Source organism: Varroa jacobsoni, unplaced genomic scaffold, assembly GCF_002532875.2.
Source record: "Varroa jacobsoni isolate VJ856 unplaced genomic scaffold, vjacob_1.0 contig00010, whole genome shotgun sequence".
NCBI classification, from domain to species: Eukaryota; Metazoa; Arthropoda; class Arachnida; order Mesostigmata; family Varroidae; genus Varroa; species Varroa jacobsoni.
In genome coordinates, this window is record NW_019214395.1 from 230,091 (window position 1) to 251,794 (window position 21,704).

General features: G+C 43.8%; 1 protein-coding gene across 1 annotated transcript in view; it reads left to right on the top strand.

Annotated features, from left to right (window-relative positions):
• Positions 1–20,391, top strand: part of LOC111270576 (roundabout homolog 3) — a 60,075-nt gene extending 39,684 nt beyond the window's left edge. Inside the window, exons 2-9 of the mRNA XM_022850853.2 lie at positions 11,645–11,761; positions 12,102–12,619; positions 13,297–13,638; positions 13,975–14,253; positions 15,130–15,411; positions 15,698–15,882; positions 16,476–16,728; positions 18,478–20,391. Of these exons, the coding sequence (XP_022706588.1) occupies positions 12,121–12,619; positions 13,297–13,638; positions 13,975–14,253; positions 15,130–15,411; positions 15,698–15,882; positions 16,476–16,728; positions 18,478–18,560 (1,923 nt within the window). The 5' untranslated portion in view covers positions 11,645–11,761; positions 12,102–12,120 and the 3' untranslated portion in view covers positions 18,561–20,391. The remainder of the gene's footprint in view (positions 1–11,644; positions 11,762–12,101; positions 12,620–13,296; positions 13,639–13,974; positions 14,254–15,129; positions 15,412–15,697; positions 15,883–16,475; positions 16,729–18,477) is intronic.
• The last annotated feature ends 1,313 nt before the right edge of the window (positions 20,392–21,704 follow it).

The following is a 21,704-nucleotide window of genomic DNA, read 5'->3' on the forward strand; positions in this document are numbered from 1 at the left end:
ATCTGCATACGTGTTGTTCCCCGAAAGGGAGCTATGCATTATCTGGCTCGGGGCAACGGAACCCAGTTTTTCTGACCAACCTATCAGCCGAAATGTATTAGCAGTTAGGTTTTCTCTCTCGTTCCCGATATATATATATATATATATATATATCGAGATTATAGTCATTTAGCTACTTCTTGTTGATGTTGTTGTGTGATAAAACAAGCGTATGGAAGAATTAAAGTTCCACTTTGTGTAGCAGCGTGGGGCTTGGATGTTGTCGCTTGCGATGGTGGCACTGGTTTGTTGGTCTGATTATGAGTAGACCATCCGGCTTTACAGATGGACATGTTACAACACATAGAATCGTACTTATTTCTGAAGTTCAATGACGTTGGCGAAGGTATAGAGGGGTTGTATTATTGCTCCCGATAGACGGTGACCCGCTTTCATATTCTTGCAGTTTGAATTTTCGTTCTCTCTAGTATATTGTCGCTACCGTTGTCGTGTACGCAAATTCAGGCCTTACCAATTTCCCTAACTGTAAATTAGACGACTGCGTGCTAAATTTAATAGTAGTAAATCGTAGTAACAACTAGTTCACTTTTGAGACCATTTGGCGGGGGTAGGAATTTTGCTTGCCTCGTTTTGTTACTCTATACGGAAGAAAGCGGTTACGTAAGAGGGTCGGAATCTGCAGTTCTTGTTGCAACGAAACGTAACGCAAAACGCTATCGCACATAAATAATTGATAGAGAAGTTAATTGCGCGGAAGAGTTGAATATTATACTTGGGCGTGTCCGGACCCAGTCGCCCCGTAGAACAACTATACCGAAAAAATCCGTCATCAAATTCACCGTGCCAAAATGATCTTCAGGGCTATTACGATCGAAATCCACGCGGACCAGCTGTAATCAGAACATGTCGAGAACGAACGTACTTGTAGCGTATGATTTCCTTTAAATATATACGTATACTGGATGCTTCATTCGTGAACGCAACAGGGATGCATAATCATAATACAAGTATTACTTAAAAACGCATTTAGCGCTTAGATTTGACTTTGTCAAGCTCACCGAAGTTTACTACAATTCGTTCGCTACATAACAGAATATCCAGCCACTCAGACAATGAAGCACGTGCACAGAAGATTGTCCGTAGTATCGTCGTTGTGGTACCCACTTCTGTCGTATTGTTGCTTCGTGACTTTGTAGATCGAGTGAAGAAGCTTGCACACCCTGCGACGTCAAGTGTCGAACGATCCTGCTCCATCAGCTGTGACGTTACATTTGTTGGAGGAGAACATTAGGCGTCATATCAACTTATTACGTAGATACTGGCCTCGGCTTTTGGCGTTATTCCGTTCAGCTCTAGATCGCATAATGGCTGTATGTGTTCATGTATATAGAGGTCTTCCACTATCACGACGCACACACACTTCGGCTTCAGCTGCTTCGTACAGACCAAAAATGCCTGTACAAATTGAATTGTCGAACGAATCGTAGGACGTTTGACGGCGTTGCCCTTGAGCGACACGATCAGGCGGGAATAGTTACGAGCCAGTCGGACACCACATGAATGGATACCCATACAAAAGTCGGTAGTAAAGAAGCAGCAACGGGGTTATGAATGACGGGGAAAACGTGAGTAAACGATTCCTATTTTGTTCCTCTTTACCACCGCAGCTGCATATATGTACATATCGGTGAGTTTACCAAGATCGAGCGCCTGATTGAATGAAGAGGAGTCGAAAAATCGGTTTGTTGAAGCAGCACCAGCTGTTGTTATGGTCTGTGCTGTTGGATATTGCTGTTGCGTGAATTTTGACAATTTGCCATTGTGAAGCCAGATGCGGGCTTCGAGCAAAATGCAGGAAGAATAGGAGCGTTACAAGGCAAGGCAGGACACTTGCTGGCGAGAAAGCAAGGTGGAGTTACTGTGGTGTCCAGGTCGCATTCGACAGATTTCGTTGCGAGGTTTCATTACTTACGAACGATTGCTGTTAACGGCTACAACAGATAGTATCTCCAAAATAGTTGTTGCTTGTCGGTGCACACAATAAGATTACGTTTGTTTTTACGTCCCGGCTAAGGGCCAACGATCGGAACGATCACTTCCCGCGTCAAAATAGTCAAAAACAAATTTGATGCCTGCAAAAGGCAGCGATTTACTAGCGACGATAGCAGTGTCGTGCAATTATAGAGTGCGAATCGTCTACTGACGGTAGCCAGCTAAAGCCGGTGCTTTTTGTTGTGGCCATTTTAGTCTGCTATGCCATCGTTACTGGCCTGAGCCAATAGTAATTAAATGACTTGATTCGAGAAGATGCCAGGGAATTTGTTCCCCTGTATTACCTATATTGGCTAAATTCAAGATGGTTTGTGACACTTACCATGGTTCACACGGTTCTTGCGGCTATATATTCGAGTGGGCCGCCTTCGTCTGCAGCTAGCTGATAGCATACGAAACCAGCTGATATAGGCGCTAATGTGTTACGATTTCTTTTACGGCAATAGAATCGGAATAGCTTGATGAACGAACTAATTAACGTAAAGAAATACCATATTAGGTGCCACTGCTCGGCTGTCGTTTGCACCATAAAAAGCGAAAAAAAAGCTTGAGCACGAACGCAATTCGCGTAACTCCTTCCCACCGAGCTATCTTGAGTCTACCAATGATAACTTGTGTCAGACGTTCAGACTCATTCGTTGAAACTTGAGTAGAATATTAGCGTGAACACGTGAAGTAAGAGTAGGTGTGGAAACGCGTTTGCAAGGGAAAAGGAATATGAAAGGATCGGGCCTTCCCGGGGAGAATGCGGCATGAACGAAGGCAGCAGACGCGGGTGCAAGTGCTGACTGGCAGAACTTACCAACAAAACAAAAGAACAACGAGCACATCAGCCGTGCTGGTAACGTTACATGCTCTAGCACTTCAATAAACGCAGTAATGAAACTAGTCTGTACATTACAATAAACATCATTGGGAATTCAGCCGGCGTAATGAAGTGTGGGAGTTAGCCCACTGGGAGATCTGTGCAACCAACCCGTTAGTTAACCAGATGGATGGATGGACAAGAAATAGGCACAACGCTGCTTAAAGCTTTATGCCCAGCTATCAAACTTAGCAGACAGAACTTAGGTAAACAAATGTACGGACGTATTCATAACGGCGGCGGCGGCGGCGGCGGCGTCGGCGGCGGTGCTAGCAACAGACATTGTGGAATAAGCAACGGTGGTATCGGAGGCGCCCAGTTCGTTTCTGTTAACGAATTGCTACTCGGCAACTTCTGCCGTCATCGTCATTGTTCCGGCTCCAGTGAAAAAGGTAGTAGTAAATAGTAAAATACTTAACGGTGGCAGGCGAGCAAACAACAGATGCGTATAAGCGTAGCGACGCGCGCGGAGGCGACAGGTCTAATTCTGAACAAGGCGCATTTAGGTATTGTTCCTATTGCTGCTACCAGAGTCTGGTTAAATTAAAGCGGGCTAGAACCTGGACGCGAGTTAAGAAATGAGAGCAGGTCTGTTTGTTATACGACCACAAGTAATAATTATAGCACTGCAGCGATAATAATTATGAGCGTTTTGGGTAACGTGCACAAATACAGATGTCTGGGATATAATTAGCTAGCATTAATTAGACTATCAGACGCGACAAGTGATGTGAGTCTTATATTTGAGGTGAGTATATGTGTTATGGCACAGGTGACAGTCCACGGCGTGTCCTCTGTTGTCGTTTGAATATAAGAACAAATGCTTAAAATGAATTCGTCAGACAGGTGGGGAAGGAATAGAGATGGAACCATGTGTCGGCATGCCTTCACATATCCATCTATATACTTATGATTACGTCGCCACATATGTCTGTAAATAGAGGTTCAGTAAATGAAGTCCCTCGCCATTCAAAAGAATTGTCACGCAATTTATCTTCGCGTTTCATCTTGCTGGATCGACTAATTAACGCTAAACACTGGCCAGAAAAGTTGGAGGAGAGCCATTGTAGATTAGAGTATTTTCGCAGTGATTACTGTTATACTTGACCGGAGATTTTCAGGGTTGAGGCAATGCTCAGATAGCATCTGCAGGTCGCCTTGTATTTTTACGGATCGAATCTTCGAAGAAAAACCGAAAGGTTCTGCACTAGCGACCCTGTACCCGCCATTCTTAAGAAACAACAAACTTCACAGAATGGCTCATACTGTCCAACAGGGAATCGTAATCTATTTTTTTGTGTACAGGCATATAAATCTCAACTCAGTAACGCATATATATCAAGTTTCGAATGTCAAGTACTAAGTATTAGTTAACGTTGTTAGTTATTTTTTGACTTTCGTGCGTTATGTGCGTCAAGCGCAACGAACAGGAAGGATCATGCGATACCAATAAAAAATTACTGCTTGTTGCTAAGCGTCAACCCATAGATGACTGTTTATTGAGATCTCCCGCATCCTGTGTTTTCCGCTTAGCGGCAGAAGCTAGCGAAACCTGAAAACAGGATTTTTCTTCCTATACGCAAACAGTCAAGTGGACAGAATACTTATGTAGGTGTCGAGGCGCCATGGTATTGCCCCTGTTAGTAGCTGACCGTACGACTTGAATTTGGTTTAGCCAAGCTCGTTCGGTCACCACGGATCGATCGTGGACAAAAGAGAACCGGGAAGAAGGATACGAGAGGATGGGCGATCTGTAGGCGATATGTAGGATATATGCTATGACCTGTGCTTGCTGTTGCTCTCCAGGCGGCTGGAAAGCAACCTCAGTATTCTAGCTAGCTTCCCAGGGAACGTCACCCAGCGCTCTTTCTCTTCGCGTCCTGTTTCTGTTAGTTCTTTACAGAGAGGCCGACCATCGTAGGCCTGCTTACCGTCGAGACGACATGCCATCGCGGATCTGCCTGCCCACGGAAAAAAGAGTGACTACAACGATCGAATCAACTAACGAAAGAGGAGGCGAACAAACGACGAAGAGGCACTCAACACGGCAATGACACTGAGCAGGCCCAAGGCTCTACTGCTACTGTTGTTGTTAAGGGTAACTTGCCCATGATACCGCTACTGTGACCGTCACGCTCGTCGCTCGGAGTTACCTCTATATTTTGTAGTCGTCGTCCTTTCTGATGTTGTTGTTGGTGCCGCATCGGCCGTTATTGCACGGTTATATAAACAGCCCGAGCTTCCGCCACTCGTGCTCCTCCAACACAATCGTCACTACGAGCATACAGACAAGGTCTTTAGTGGTGTCCAAGGGGGGTCGAAAGGCGGTGATTAACAGGACAGGATCCGACAGAACGGCTGAACATAGGACAACGACAGGGAAAGGCACAGGCACAGTGGGACAGATGGACCAACCGATCGACAAATCTACGACGCAGCCGGAAAAAGCACTGGCGAGAAGAACAAACTGCGACTATCCAGCGTTCTTCTTATTCTCTACGTACTCCACATACCTCCAGGCCAATGCAACGACCAGGCGTCTTATTGTCCTTGCTGCTGCTGTTCGCAGCGCTGTCTCTGCTATCTCTCATTGTTAGTGACCTAATGGTGCTCGTCGTCGTCGTATTGTTGCTGCTCAGGCGACTAGCCAGCCGCTTAGGCCGTTTTTCGTTGTTAAAGTAGCTAGCACCCATGTTATGCTCTTTACATACTAAAACTACTACGACGATTAGATGCTGCGAAGACAACGAGAAAATAAACCGGGGTGAGCGGTTTTTGCGCGAATATCTCCTGGATATATATGTGCGTATCTGCCTTTGGGTATTGGCGTATGTTTGTCTTTGTAACGCATGAACTTTCTATTTATAACAGATGAGTGTGCCTATAGTAGCAGCTGTCGTAGAATAGAATTGCACGGGGGTAGAGCTCGCCGATTCATCTACAGCAGAAGACGCTACTAGTGGGAATTGTTGAGAATGCGATGGAAGGATACCGTGGAAGATCAGTAGCGTAAAAGAGTAAGCGTGAAAAGCGTTGCTGCCTGCTTGAAAGTACAGATTGCTTCGCTAGGGCCGGAGTAAGTTTCAAAAATGAAATTATATCGGCAAAACGGTTGCTCGTAGCTGAGTAACAGCATCCATCCAACCATGTGCATTATTATCGCATGTTTATTCATTAGAAAATTATGTCGCCTCAACTGATCTGAACTGGGATGAAAAGAGAATATACTTGGTGCTTCAAAACGCTGTCGTATTATCGAAGTTAGTTTTGCTCTGTAACGTTTTTTTTTTTTTTTTTTTTGTTTTCGTACATAAACATCTGCATTCGAGCGTCACTGCAATTTCCACGATCCCCGTCATGAAATTGTTTGTAAGGACGACAGCCGTCGCACATTTTCCTTTATGTTTTTGTGCTTCGCCGTCAATTAATTTCGACTGTATCGGGAGTTTTTCGAATTGATATGTTATGATATTATTATAATTATTATTTCAATTTTTAATTTGAAAAGCAGCGTACCGTTTCAAACATTTGCGATTATTGGAAACCGCATTTCTGGGCGATTTCTAACGTTATGATCCGTTTCCGTTTAGATCGCCTAGTCGATTCTAGCGGGACGTGGGATCTCTGAAACTTTCAGCAGAAAAATTGCTCTCCAGTTTCGAGATCGCAGTATACAAAGTTTAGCTCTGTCATCGGCTAAGGAGGCGTCGACGTTAAGGGCGTAGTATTCGAATTTTCCAATGGTGCTCATTCAACATCAACGGCCTATTTCGGATGTCTGCATGTTTGCAAGCAGTAGTCTGAAGCGTCTGAATGGAACGGGCGTCTGTATTGTTTTCGGACATTGCGGTGGTGATCGTCTACAAATGTTACGGCCCATTGTTGGTAGTTCACGCACTCACTTCTCTGCAACTTTCATCTCACCGCCACCGTTGCCGCTGGGCCATTCTGCAAAGCCTTATACCCTCGACCAGAAACAAAAAACAGGACTGAGCTTCTGCCTCAAGCGACTTCCACAGCCGCCGCTTCAGTTTGTGTCTCCACACATCAAATAGAGTGGGAAAGAGAGAAGAGTACAACTCTAGTGACTTTTGTTGTTTATCCCAAGTTGAAGCACGGTTCTTTTCTAGCCATTGCTACCTACATAGAAGTAGAAATAAGGCTGTAGACTTATGTATACTATTCCTCAATGGCTCGACTACTGATCGCCGTTACCATCGGGCGGCCGGTCGCTCGGTAGGTTGGGCTTGTAGCCACTAGTATAGCATGCTAAAACACTACACTAGACAACATGGGCTATAGAAACAGCAACAAATAGCAAATAACTGGACGGGTTGGGACCCGGCAGGCAGAATGCCGGTGGAGCGGAGTAGAGACTTCAGCCAGGAACGCAGCAGAGAGAACTGAGCATAGTCTAATCTCCTGCTCCACTTGTAAACATGGTCAGCCGGACGGACGGATGGACGGACGGACAACCAAACATCGAAAGCCCGACGAGACAAGCCCTGAGCCAAGGAACCTTAGACCCCCAATGCGATGTCTTATTTCCATGTATGCGCTGCGAATGTGATTGTTTCTCCCCATGGGGCATGTGTTCCCCTTAGATCCGTAGGTGGAGACTTACAGTACTGAGCCTCTGTTTTGTGAAACGAGTAGAGTTTATGCGTCGTTGGCCCAGCTCAGACCACCCCGTAACTACATAGCCAGTGAATATGGGGCGTAATGCCACCTGCAATGTAACCGGAGCATTTACAAACAACCCGAGAAAAGGCAGCCAACATTGCTGACCGCCCTATATGGGACCCATCGGGGAGACTTTTGGCTAGGAGGTGACGGCCTGAAGCTCGCTTAAAGTCCCGCAAATCCTAGGCCTTTATTGTCACTGGGGTCGCTCGACCTACACCCACCCCGCCTGAATGAAATACAGATGACACGATACAAACAGGAAAGTTTCTCGTCAGGAACACATAGGAGACAAACAGTGTATTTGAAACCCTCAAACCTTCGATTTATCACGGGCATGGCAAACGAGTTTGCCACTGAGTTCTAGGGACTTTGTGCCAGAATCTTACTTGTTAATACGAAATGTCGTCTAAGTGCGGTACTCCTTTCGTTATTATTCTATGAATTAGGAAGCATCCTCTTAAGTATTGTATCAACAATAAACAAACATCTGCTTTTTATTGCATTGTATCGTATGTTAAAACTGGATACTGACTAACTAAAGTCTTCGCCGAGCTTTTGAGCTGTTCGCAAGCGCTACTGAACTGTCTCAGCGTTGACATAAGCCTACAACGTTTTCACGACTTGTTTCGTGTTCCTTATTTATGTCACCAACTAAATCCGACAATCACTAACCTATTCAATTATTCTGAGAGACGCTTGCGAACTTCGAAATCGAGGCTTACTAGCGCGCCCATATTGCCACCGATGTAAGATAGGTAAACTAACCGATTGAATCTATATTAAATGGCAATAAACTCGCCGCAGATGCGCGTTACCCTCAAACCTATTTGCAGTTCGAGAAAAAGGCAAAACTAGAAAAATGAAAGGCGCGTTTTGTTATAAGATGTCATCGAAGGTACTCTAGATTAAGTAAGAGCTTATCGGTCGAATACCACGATAGCGTGGTCGCTGCCAACAATGTTTACCTGGAAAGGCTCTAATAATGTAGGGCCTATCTGTGTGTTACGAAAAAGCAAAATCCCAGTGTTGAATGGCAGTAATAGCAGTTGATACTGGTCTATGCCATGATATTTCCACACGGCAAATAGTCTCTATGATCCGAAGCGTGCCGTCTGTTTGTATCGCTGCTAAACAACATAGTGCTTGTATAGTCATTATGTTTTGCTCAAGTCCCGTTAAAAACTATAAACATGCTTATCATTTTACGTTTCACCATTGGTTAGTCAACGAGTTACTTTTAACGGTTGATGCATTATATAGAATATTTTTACGATGATGTGCGCTGTTGCCGCTTTTTCTGTAGTCATCAGACGATATTATAATCGGTGACAGAGATCGGCGAGTTAATAATATTTCCGTTTTCACTTCCTTTTTAAGATTCTCTTTGTCTGATTACGTATAATTCCACATAATTCATTTGTCTATCAGCGGACTTCTCTATAGAATAGAGAGACAATAAAGGGGCATCGAAACACCTCAAAAGGCAAGGGAAAACGGAGATGGGGGAATTCGGTGTTCGTAGTGTTGCTGTCATTGTCCTCGTAGAGATTGCGACGGCATTAGGCAAGCACGTAGACAAATAGTAGACCTGATTATAGTTATGATGATTGTAATGGTAATAGAAGCTGCGCCCAACTAACGGTTTTAAAACCACTGTTACTTGTACTGCAAATAAACTCCGAAACCATGTCGCAGCTGCCTGACTGCGCCCGTTTGCTTTCTTAGCGGTCTCTAGCGATCCTTAGGGGCTTGTAGCCTCAATTTCTTAGGAAACTGCGGTAGCACTAATGACAGCTACAGCAGCAGCAGCACTGAATGTTTGTCGAGCGGGTGTTAACGGCCGAAATACGTCAGCGGATCGAGTCTGGATGCGAGAAACGGACGAGAAGACTTTTAGGCGAATGGAAGAAGCAGATCGCAGAGGATGGGAAGAGAGATCCTTGCCGGCTGTCCGCCTTTTTTGTCGTCTTCTTCCCTTTGGTCCTACTTTCGGCTTCGGTAGACCTTTTAGTTGCCGCCCTCTTCTTTCAACGGGTACGAGTAGCACACAGTGACGACGGTGAAAAGGACGACACAAGTCATAAAGTAAGCTAGCGGGAACATTTGTCTTGTGTAGTTGCTGCTATGGAGGCAGCTACTGCTGCTGGCGATGCTTACATGGCTCCCCGTGCCGATTGCTTGAGAATGCTCGAAGAAACCAGGCCATACGAAGCTAGACCAAACGTAGAGCAAGGCTCGACTAGCCAGCCGACCAGCTGTTTGAACGGGGCCCTAGGCGCCGCCTACTGTAGGCACTGTTTTGCTATTCTGTTCTCTACCATGCTATTGTATGAGATAGGCTATGGCCTTGTTATTCCGCCTGTGACGACACAGTCGCTAAGTTCATCAGCAGCAATAGCAAAAGCCCAAGCACAGCCACGCGCTAAGATGACGACAGTTCTATTGTGATGGTGGGCTCGCATTTCGGGTTGAACGATTCAGATTTAGTCCCATACGGTCGATGGTCGTAGCTCTTAATCTTCGACAAGTAACTGAAACACCAACATGCAGTTAATCTTCGAAATTTCGGAAGAATGCCCCTTGGGCGGTAAAAGGGAGTTTACTTTACGGTGCTCTGTTTTGCTTGACTGGCCCTATTGTTCTTCGTAGTCCATGTTGACAGAAACTGCTCGGGTATAAGGCCGGGTTCGAAGGTAAAACCGAATCCATTTGTTATAACTTCAATCAGCCAATAGCATGTTGACATGCCGAGCACCGTGTGGAACGACGTACATATATATGTTGGGCGAGGAAAGCTGTCATTTTAAGACGATCAAGAAGTAAGGAAAGGATGGTAACGCAGCTATTGTCCGGCTACGGGTACAAGATACAACCATGCATACGACAGGACACAACCAGACGATCATGTTACGTAGACTGATTAAAGCGCGTTTAAAAATTTTAGATCACGACCTGATCATTGAAAGAGCAGGACGTTGTTGCAAAATATTCTACCTACAAACCATTAATATTTAGGATCCTCATTGGACAACTGAAATGCCCAGACAGAGAAGTAAGTATCAATGGGCATACTGAACGCTGCTACAGCCGCCTGTATGCTAGCGTGCCGCATACTGCTAGTCCACTGTGCGGATATTTCCTATAATAACTTAGCTAATCAACGTATAGCTGGCGTGCGATATACTACGTCTTGTGTAAAAACGTGCCAGTGCTTAGTTTAAGTGTGGACGATTTTGCCATCTCCTCCGGGCTGTCAATGTTTACCAATAAAATGACCCGGTAGACTTCGTCCGACGGACACGATCGGTTCGTTCACGATAGGTGTCGCCACGGTAGGGTCATTGCGCTCCGTTCAATTAGGATGCGTTCGCAGGTCGTAGCAGCGACGAGCAACTAACTATGTTAGCGAAAAGACTAAAAGTACCTCGACGTCAACCGTACCATCGGGGATCTATCTCCTCGACACGTTACCCATCACATTCATTTACAAGTAATCGAACGTTGACTTTTTGTCGCACCCCTGATACATTCCTCGCGTGGATCGCTTCGCTATCGACTGATTCGGGACCGATTCTACGGATCAAGATTGGTTAAATCATTGTGGTGTATGGGGAACGCACGGGTAAATCGTTTATTGTCGCAAACTGAAGAACCAAAAGCAATGACAGCCACAGCTGTCAGCATCATCGATCGACATCATCACCACATCGTAAGGATCACTGAGATCAAGCGGCGTTTATTGGACGATGATGGTGTCTATTTAATTGAGCGGACAATCACTGCTCAAGTGGCTGGTCGCCGCAAGATGAAGCGAGATCGTAGCGCTGCAGAGCCATATTATCTGAGATAGGATCACGACTCGTGCACACCTATACTAGCATCAACTAGCGTCTAGTACGATACGTATAATAGAAAAGGATCTCCTTAATTGACATTAACGGAAAATTAGTTTTTTCTTTTTGCATAGATACACACACAGAGGGAGAGAGAACGAACATGTATGTGTGTACGTTTGCTTAAGGTGCATTAACTTTTTTTCAGGTGATGTAATGGGCTTTTGAATAGCACAACTACACAGTCGATCGACACAGGTCGGTGTAAGATAAATGAATAATTTGGCAGCAATGTAAAAGGTGCAGATGCATAGCATTTGCGCAGGTAAGTGTTTCAATGAATACTTATCTGTTATCATCGAATCGTAGCTATTTAAATGCCTACTATGTCCATAGGGTTGTTGTGGGCAATTTCTACATAGTTATTTAACGATCTTGCGGCAAGTTTCTCCGCTTTTAGTGCAAGATATGCTTGGGGCATACTTTAATAGAGAAATATTGAATAAAATCGATTGTAAGCACTGCAAAATATCTAACGGAAAGGTGTTGATGGTGTCGTTTATACAGCTTCGGACATCATGCAGTTGTTCTCTAGCCAACGAATGGCTCATAAATTTCTCCATAACCGTTCTTGTTACTTTGGTTTTTGCTGTACTTTTCTATAGGATAGCGCACTGGTGCTCGATGGAGCGTCGCAGCTGGCGCGTCGATCAGGCGATTTTGCCCCGATGCCAGCGGCATAAACAGAAGCGCCAGCCTCTGAGGCACCGCCAAGGGGCTCCGCACAGCAGATATTTGTGTACGCCGCCGTGGCGTTCGTCCCGGCAGCTATTGTTGCTGCTTTTCGTTGTTGTTGTCGATGGTCTGGTCGCAGTTTCCGGCGCCCGCCGACAAGGCGGCAACCAATTGGCTGAACGTGTGGTCAATCCAGGCGAGAGGATCTCAATTCCGTGCTTCCTCGAGACGCCTGGCGGATCAATCCAGTGGGTTCGAAATGGCCATCCAGTTGTACTCGACTCAACCACGGCCTCGCGGCGCCAATGGAACATCTCAAAAGACGGAACGGCGGCACTGCAAATCAGTCAAGTTACTCGGGCCGATGATGGTTTGTGGGAATGCTGGGAGTTCGCTGATGACGGGTCGGTGAAACGAGTCGCTAAAGTGCTCAAGCTTGTTGTAACCGGCAAGTATCAACTATGAGAAGAAGCTGCTGTAAGAAAAACGTTACGGAGACAGATAATTAAGATACGCCACTTTGTCGCTGATTATTTAATACCGCAAAGTAACCAGCTAAGAATAAAAGCCTCCCTTTCCGGTTCGCTATCGATGCACACAGTGTCCTAGGTCTATATTGTATTTCAGTTGATGGGTCTATATTATTCTTGGTCAACCAATGATCGTTTTTGCCGCATTTCTAAAACCATGCTAGCTTGCATCAAACCTACCGCTATGGCCTTCATGACCAGTCAGTAAACAGGAAACACGGAGAGGACCGTTCTCTTTTGTGTAGCCTTTCTTAGTGGCCTTACTATGGCTCTACAGCAGCTGCCTTTTCGTTGGCCGCCGTATTTGATCTTCAAGTTGTCTCGCGGCGTTTGCATGAGCGCAGCCACTCAGTCGCCGATCGTACAGCTGCTGATCCTGCTGTTGCGTTTTATTGTAATGCAACCAAGTTACGCGACATTTGGAAATAGTAGTCCTATGGTAGTGGAGCTTGAAGCACAAAGGCAAACGACAAGCTAAATGAAAGATTCGGTAGGGGATAGGGGAAGAATTGTAGTCTCAAGGAAAGCGTTCATAAATTTTCATTAAATCGTTTGTTTCATTTGACCCCTTGGTTGCTCTTGTTTTCGTCTTCAGGAGCACCGGAAGAGCCTTTTCTGGTGCAAGACGGCAAGCGTATTCACCCAGGCAACAATGTGCTAGCCAAGGAGAATCACACGGTGACTGTTGAGTGCGTGGCACGTCGGGCCGTACCCGAGGTCAAACAAGTGTTCTGGTCACTGGGACCGGACCACATTAATGTGACCGGCAACTCGGAGTTAAAAATCGATTTCGTGTCCCATGAAGACTCATACACGACCAAAAGCATACTCCGACTTAACACCACGCGTACAATGAATCATCAAAAAGTTACGTGTCACGTTTTTCACGTTGCGTGGCCAAACGCGTCCGTTGTCAGTGCCTCCCTTAATGTATTATGTGAGTATTTTTCTTTATTATTACCTTAAACAGACAGAGAAATATGTGCCGATGGCGGGGTTCGTACCGCCAACCCGTGGACTTCTCAGCTAGGCGTTTATCTGTTCGAGCCATTGCAGCGACGATCTGTACGCGTTGTGATACGCTCCCGATGAATAAAACGAACTCATGTACTATAACCCACGTATTTTTATACACTAGTATTAGTAGATTGAAAAGTGCTTTGAAGAGGGCCACTGCGCGCAGTATAATAGATGATTATCTTGTTATAAAATATTTCAGTTTACACAGCAAGTATTAATCAAATAACCACTACTTATCTATGTCTTCTTCTAGATCCTCCGTCGTTCGCAATCAGTCGGATACCTGCATTTGGGCAGCCACTCGTGGAGAAAAGCTTCGTATCGCTCGAGTGCATTATCGATGCCAATCCACCAGCGACTCCGCGCTGGTCAAGAGAAAACCTTCCGATCAATTCGACCGAGATAATTCGGCAGGGGGGCGGTTTTCTCAATTTTACATCTGTCGATCGGAGTGACTATGGCTGGTATCGTTGTACGACTCAGCACCCAATGGGCAGCTTTGAATCATTTGGTTACCTGCTCAGTGTACATTGTAAGTAACCTTTCCTTCTTGTGCGTACATATATCTGGACAGAGCATGAAGCACATTAACAAAAATAACCCCGCTGTTCATACGAGAATTGCCCCACCGACAGTTCTTCTTCCTTATTTAAATATTAAACGCAACTGGACAAGACTGCTCTGTAATCAATTATCTGAAGTTTTGCTAAAGGAAGACGGAGGCATAATATTGTCGTCGTTTTGAAAACATCGCCTAAGCCGAGGTTCGTTGTCTCCTGTCACTTTCATTTTTCAAGTGACGCGGGGCTGGGGTTGGCGGGCTGGCTGGCTGGCTGGCTGGCTGTCTGTCTGTTGCAGACGACCAGGCCAGAAGAACGCATTTTACCCAAGCGACGGCAAATGCGTTGTCCTTGGAATTGTTCTACTTGATGACTCTGGAACACTGAGTTCTTTTCTGAGCTGATAGACTTGTTTCACCTTATCGGAAAGGGTTTACAAAGAAAATTGCAATTTCGTTAAAATAGTGGCCTTCCAGAGAACAAAAAATTACATGCAAAATGACTCTAGAGTGCTTGAAATGAAAGGCTAGAAAAGCGCGCGTACGGAAACGCGTGAGGGTGGATGAAGCAAACTAAATAAGAGTCAGGGACGATTGATGACGAGCTTGGAAAAAGCATCAACTGATATATTTTTTTGAAATTTTATGTAAAATTAGTTGTAATCATTCATCACCCAATGGTTCAGATGGAATCTTTCTGGCTTTTATCATTTTTTTAATGAAAAATGTTTCACTTGAAAGAAGGAAACGATTCCATTGTTACGATATAGGATGGTACACATCGGTAACTGCAAATCGAATGGTATCAAAGTATTTATGTCTATGATTGCTTTGTTTTGTTGTGTTTAGACGGTCCGGAAATGATGGACGATACGCCGAAAAAAATCCACGCAGGTTTCGGCGAGCCAGTTCGGTTAGAATGTCATGCCAAGGGCAAGCCGTTGCCAACGTACTGCTGGTCTCGCCGCCAGCCAGGGGGCCGACTCGCTCAAGGACTAACGAGCGACTCGTCCCTTGTGCTTGATCCGGTCGTCTATCAGGACGCCGGCACGTATCAATGCAGTGCTTCCAATCAGCTTGATTGGAAACGACAGAGAAACGCTATTCGAGAAGTTCAGCTATCAATCACAGGTAGTTAAGTTAAAATGGAGATAGATTCTCATTGGAACAATGAGCATACAAACAAATTTTTTATGGAGGTCGTACGCCAAGTTTTACATTACATTTTGCATATGTACCATACACCCGTTGATAAAGACCTGCATCTAAGGGACGGAATTGCAGACTTTGTGCGCTTTTCCTGCTGTAGTCTGTTTTCGAATATTGTAGGGCTCGAATGATAGTCAGTCCTCGCAAAATACAATAGCAAAGTTTACGTTAGTCGACACCTTATTAAAGTGAGGGTTTTTCTATCCAGGACGTCCCGATGTCAGTGCGCTCAACTCATCATTGACGGGGGTGCTTGGGCGTAATCTGTGGATTACTGTGCATGTTTGCGCCAATCCTCAGCCATCTCGGTCGCACTGGCTACTGGATAGATTCGTGCTCAGTCCGGGCGACGATGTGAAGGCGCATCCACATTACATCGCGCATCCCTATAGAGTACGTATTACATTGAATTTGTTACATATTCAAGTTCAGATTGTCTTTTGAACTAGAAGCAATTTCGGCATTAGGAACGGACGATCCGGTTCAGCATTTGGTAAAATCTTATTTATAGAGTAAGAATAATAAGATTTTTTTCCTTTCTTTCGAAATTATCATATTTGAATAGGTTACAGCTCTTTACTGATAGAAAACTCCCAAGCGTTTATTGTCCGTTGGCCCAATTTGATGAAAACGTAGCCATGGGTAATTTTCTCTCGAGCGATTAAACGACAATATCTCTCTAGAGGACAGGTAACAGCGCACACTCAATAATTCCCAAAGGTACTGAAGGAAAGAATTTTAGCGGGTCTTATCGAGCTCTAATAAGAGCAACTTCTATCGGCTTTGCCTTTAAATAGTCCTTCCCACCAAGGTGTGCTTAGGCCATCGAGCAAATGCAAGCTAATCTATTTGATTTGGCAGGGAAAGGCATTTCATGTTTCATCAGCTGTCACTTAATTTTCTATTTATTTTAAGAGTTGATATTATATCAAATGTGCGTTCATGAAATTTTGTTTTTTAACCGCATTCGTTATTGTATTTTACAGACTGCGGAGACGCCGTTTTGCCGGTACGCTTCATTGGAAATTCCGCACATTCGATATGCTGATATGCGAGAGTTTCTGTTCGTGGCCCGCAACGAGCGGGGCATTGATGACGCCGTGATAAACGTAACGGTCGTCAAGAGTGCCTTCGGCTACCAGGACAACCTCATTCACACTCAGCACAATAGCAGAACCCTCCCTGGTCGTTCGGAAATGTCGCGGCCCGTTATGGCGAATACAGCAAGTGCCGGCAATGGTCAGTAAGCACGGGACGTACTTAGATAGTATACTATCGTTAAGAACGTACAATACTAATATACTGCGTCATCAGTTACAGTTATTGAGCAGGCTCAAGTGTTTTTACAGCCATCGTTGTGAAGCTGATATTCTAAATTGAGATCTGTCTACAGATAGGTGCTTTCGAGTCGAGGACATATTACTGGAAATTCATCCCGTACATCACTTGCTTAACCTAAGCCACAAATCCCACTCAGATCGAGAAGGTCACGGTGTGCCGAAGTGCATCATAGGATTTTAGCAACAAGGATCTATTCTACTTCGTTAAGCCTTAGTACCGATTTGCTTGTTAAATGTATCGTATAAATAGTAATAGTTGACGTTGTTGATTGTAAGCCATAACCAGCTATAATGTTCGTACCTATCAAGTTAAAAGTACTTAATTGTTTGCTGATCGATCCAGTACGTTTGATTATTTCACTGCTCCAGCTACGTACGATTTGGTTAATGTACTAATAAAAACTAAGACACTGAGTAAGAATCCTTCTTCTGAAGCGTCTCGCGTGTTCAGAGCGGCGAATCTATGCTATCAATAATAACCAGTAATCAATTTTACATCGTAGATACTTGATTGTATATTAACTAAACGAAGTAGGTCCTTCATTCGATGTATGCGTATCGTCTGTAATCCTCTGCCACTTGAATTTTATCGTACGAGAGTCTATGAAGTATCTGACGGAACTGCGACATTATGTTAAGATTTCTCGAAGAAAAAAAATATCGAGGGTTTGGAAAAATAGTAACCTATGGCAGCTATGTCTAGCGAGTGTACGAGATGACAGAATGCCAACTGTAACTCTTGCCTTTTCGCTAGCGTGATTCTTACTGGGCAACGTTAAACGTTGTTGCTCACTCAACTCTGCTCACTAATCTTGGCTGTTTACTGCAGAGTTTTTCTTCCCAATTTCCTCTAATTTTAATAGTCCGACAAAGCATACTTGATAACAAGCCGTACCAGTTAACGCCTACCGACAACAAACATAAGCTATTGCACTTACGTGGTTGCTTAAGGTAATGGCCAGCCGGCTCAGTTATATCCATGAAGTGATGTGACCACTTGCATTTATCCATTCTCGTTACTAGTCACAATTCAGTACCAGGATGGGTCAGTGCTATAACGAGAGAGTGACGGGTCTCTATGTTCCTGTTCTTGATCTTTGTTCAAATCATGCGACAAGCAGTTCTCCATTTTTTTTTACTCTGTTTTAATTCGACCGAGGCGAACAGGTATAACATTTTTATATACACCAAACCTAAGTACAAACACTCATTTTCTTTGAGATAGGACGGCTTCCAAAGCTCAACTTTTTGTTACGCGCTTTCGCAGGAGGCCTTCCACGAGGCTTACTTTTCTTCCAGAATTTTTGAAATTTTGAACGGCTCTTCTAGTTCTAATAGAACTAGTCTAGCAGAACCTTGGCCTTATTCGGGTTCTATTCTGTAAGCTGTCCTTGCTGCTGTAGTTTCAAGAAGTGACTTATATTCGTAAACTGCTTGAATTTTCTGTTTTTTATTGTCTCCAAAAGCTCAAGTGACGATATCCTACTAAGTGGTCTCAGACTTTAAAGAGTGTATGTATATCACAAATACAAAAAAGATGTCGCCAAATGTCGAACCGTTCTAAAGCGCCATCTTAAAATATAAGATTAATTTTTGGACATTTCATCATATAAAGCTTAACTGATTCTTACATTCGAATTTATTCCAGGCGAGTCGATTCGAGGTGTGTCCGTCAGTTCAGTGCTTGTCGTAGTTTTGTCGAGCTTGTGGCTTACGATGAGACACTGTTAAGTAAGAAAATTAAAGACAAAAATTCAGTTGAACGCAAAGCATCGTCTCATGTAATATGTAAAAGTTGACTAAGAAGTAACGTCAAGTGACCCGTCACTTGAAACAAGTATGCATCTGATGCTTCAAGCGACAGAAGAACTGCCATCGTTACTATGTTATACGGTCGACAGTGAGGCCGTCGAGCCGCAATCTGATGCAGCGAGGTCCAGCAAGATCTAGTACGATTCACTTCAGCCGTTCGTTACAAGGTGCATACGACGGCGATGCAACGTTCACGTTTAAGTGAAAACGAGGAACTAGAAGGAAACTTTTAATGGGAGATACACAGTCTTTACTGAGTATTCTAGCCGGAACAACAAAACGGCAAGTGTCATGGCTACACCCGTAAACAACGACGACAAAATAGGAAAGAAGCAGGCCAAAACCACAGTAGTAATTAGACGACAATGGCGACGACATTTAAATGGGTAGAAAGGAATTGGGTGTCATTGTCGTCCTTGTGTGTCGCCATCCGAACAAATGACGACGGCAGCGGCGGCGGCGGCGGCGGCAGCGGCAGCAGCAGCAGCAGCAGCAGGGGCTCTGGAATTTATCGAGAACGACCGAGACAAAAGTGGGACTGTTCTGTAGTAGGGAAGGTTGTGTTGTTGTCCTGATTGGGGACTTAGGAACAAAAAATGATAAAAAACAAATGCGACCTGTTGTTGTTTATGCTGATGATGCCCATGATGGTGATGATTATAATGATTACGTGCATAGTCATGTGGAACATTTAAATGAAGTGGATCAACGCGACTAATATCAGTTTTTGGCTGGATGGCTGTATTCGTGTAGGCGACCTGTCAGCAGGCCGTGCTATGACTTTAGCCAACCCTGCTGCTGAAGCACTTTCTAGCAAACAATGCATATTATGATGATGGTAAAGATAAATAAACATATTGCCGTTAAATAATGAATTATGGATGATTACCTATTTAAGGCGAAGACATTGGGGGTTTGAGAGCGTTATCGCGGTTTGTTAGACATCAGCTAGACGCAGTGTTCAGTGGTTTGTGAAAGTGAGTTTGTTTGGCCTGAATAGATGCGAAAAAAAGAAAGAAAAAGGAGAGAGAAACAAAAAAATATATGCGTCATGAGAGAAAATAAAAGAACGATCATATTAGTTAGCTAAACAACAATATTGATGGTGTCGAAATGGCCACAAACTCGGTGTTCAAATGCTTGGTTTTATGCTAATGGAAAAGGTGCAGTTGATGCCTAGAAAATCGGATTGTGTAGATGTATAAGTAATACACGAAAGCCGAGTATAACGGACGGCTATAAGATGACTTGGGCAAAGTAGAAAATAACGGAATGCATAAAAAGTCAAGTCAAGGGCACACTAGCAGAAGTACCACTAGGACAGCGGGATAGAATGTCAGAGTGGGTCACGGGTCAACCCGGTGTCGAGTGTCGTCCATTGAGCACGTAGCTTTAGTTCGACGCAACAGCTGCCTTTGGACCGATCGCACGACGAGGGCCGATCACCTGTCTGACCGACAACCAGGAAAATGGCGACGACGAAAAAGAAGACGTTCTGAAGCAGCTTTGTGTACATATGTGTGTTGTAAATGTATGATATTATTTAGACTCATTGAAAAAGGGAAGAGAGATAGAGAGTGAAAGAAAAAAAAAAACAGAAAAAATGAGGGACAGGAGAATGAAGAGAAGTCAAGAAGGATGAATTATACGGCGAAAAGGAAACAGTAAAAATGTAGAATGTGTCTATTGCATATGACAGAAAATTTGAGTGAATGACAAAAATAAATTATGGAAAAATAGATTGTTCTTATTTCTTATTGCCATATTGTACTTCTGGAGGGAGGAGGTATTAGGAGGTATATATGTTCGGGGTAACGGATCCGGTAAAATGACTAGTCACCGTCTCGCTGAGAAACATTCTTCGCCCATATAATAGCATGTGTCATAGTTTCATATGCTCAGTTTTTTATGGGAAATTTTCATATAAACTATTAGTTAATAATATCTGCTCGCTGTCATTAAAACAGAAATATTTTTTCGCAATGGTATCAAAATAGAGGCATCAGAGCCTTATCTAGTTGTGAGCTGGAAGTCTAGCATTATTTTCGGTTGATCACTCGAAACACGCGAGTCGAAAATAGCCGAAGCTCGAATAAATACTTCGTTTGGGCCGCTTACCATAAATTTGTATCTACATTCTCATATTATGCTGGAAAAGCACATTTCGAGAGCCCGATACTTCTATGCTTGATTTTTTTCTAGTAAAGAGCAAGAAATCCCGTATTTGTCCAATACGAAAATATGCCCTCTGTTCGTAATGTGGAAGCACGAACAAGCGGAGGGCAACGCTTGACAAAAGCATGAGGAGCAGTCTGCCTTCAAATCTATTTCGTTCATGCAAATTGGAACCGGACGGGTGGAAGTATGGAGCCTCGAACGAAGATAACTTTTGCTATTTCTGTTCTTTAAAACTACACGTAAAGAAAGCTCGTAACAACACATATAGCGGATAAATATTTGTACGTAAATTCTATTTACAGTATTTCGTCGGCTTTTTGAAAAAAAAAACCCTCATCTAGCATAAAACTGAATCAAGCTACTCTTTGTTTGAGCTTTATGCTATTTTATTATTTATTATAATACAGGTAGTACGAATTGATGCGAACCGTAGTTTTATACGGGTGAAAAAATCGTGCCGGGTGAGTATAGTGTAGTATTCCTTTCTCCATTATATTGAAAGGTTATATATCCGTGAAGATATATATATATATATACGGAGAAGGTTTAATCCATAACAAACGAAAAGCTTAGAGTTATTCTGAGCTAGGAAGTGAGCACAATGCATATTAACATCGGATTCATCGGTTGATTTTTGCTGTGTGATAAAACTCTATAGCAAATCCTTATTTTTATAAGGCTAGAAACTAGAATACGACCTTGAAACCCAATGTGTGAATCTATGTAACAGCTATTTATCACTTGTCAAGCAAATATTTCAACCTATTTTGTACGAGCCATCTTAGAAATATGAACTAGCTTTGTTCCATCGAGCAACAACTCTGTATTATTACCTCTGCACAGTAAATGGAGGTAGAGATTCAAGTACCCAGAAACAATTTCCCT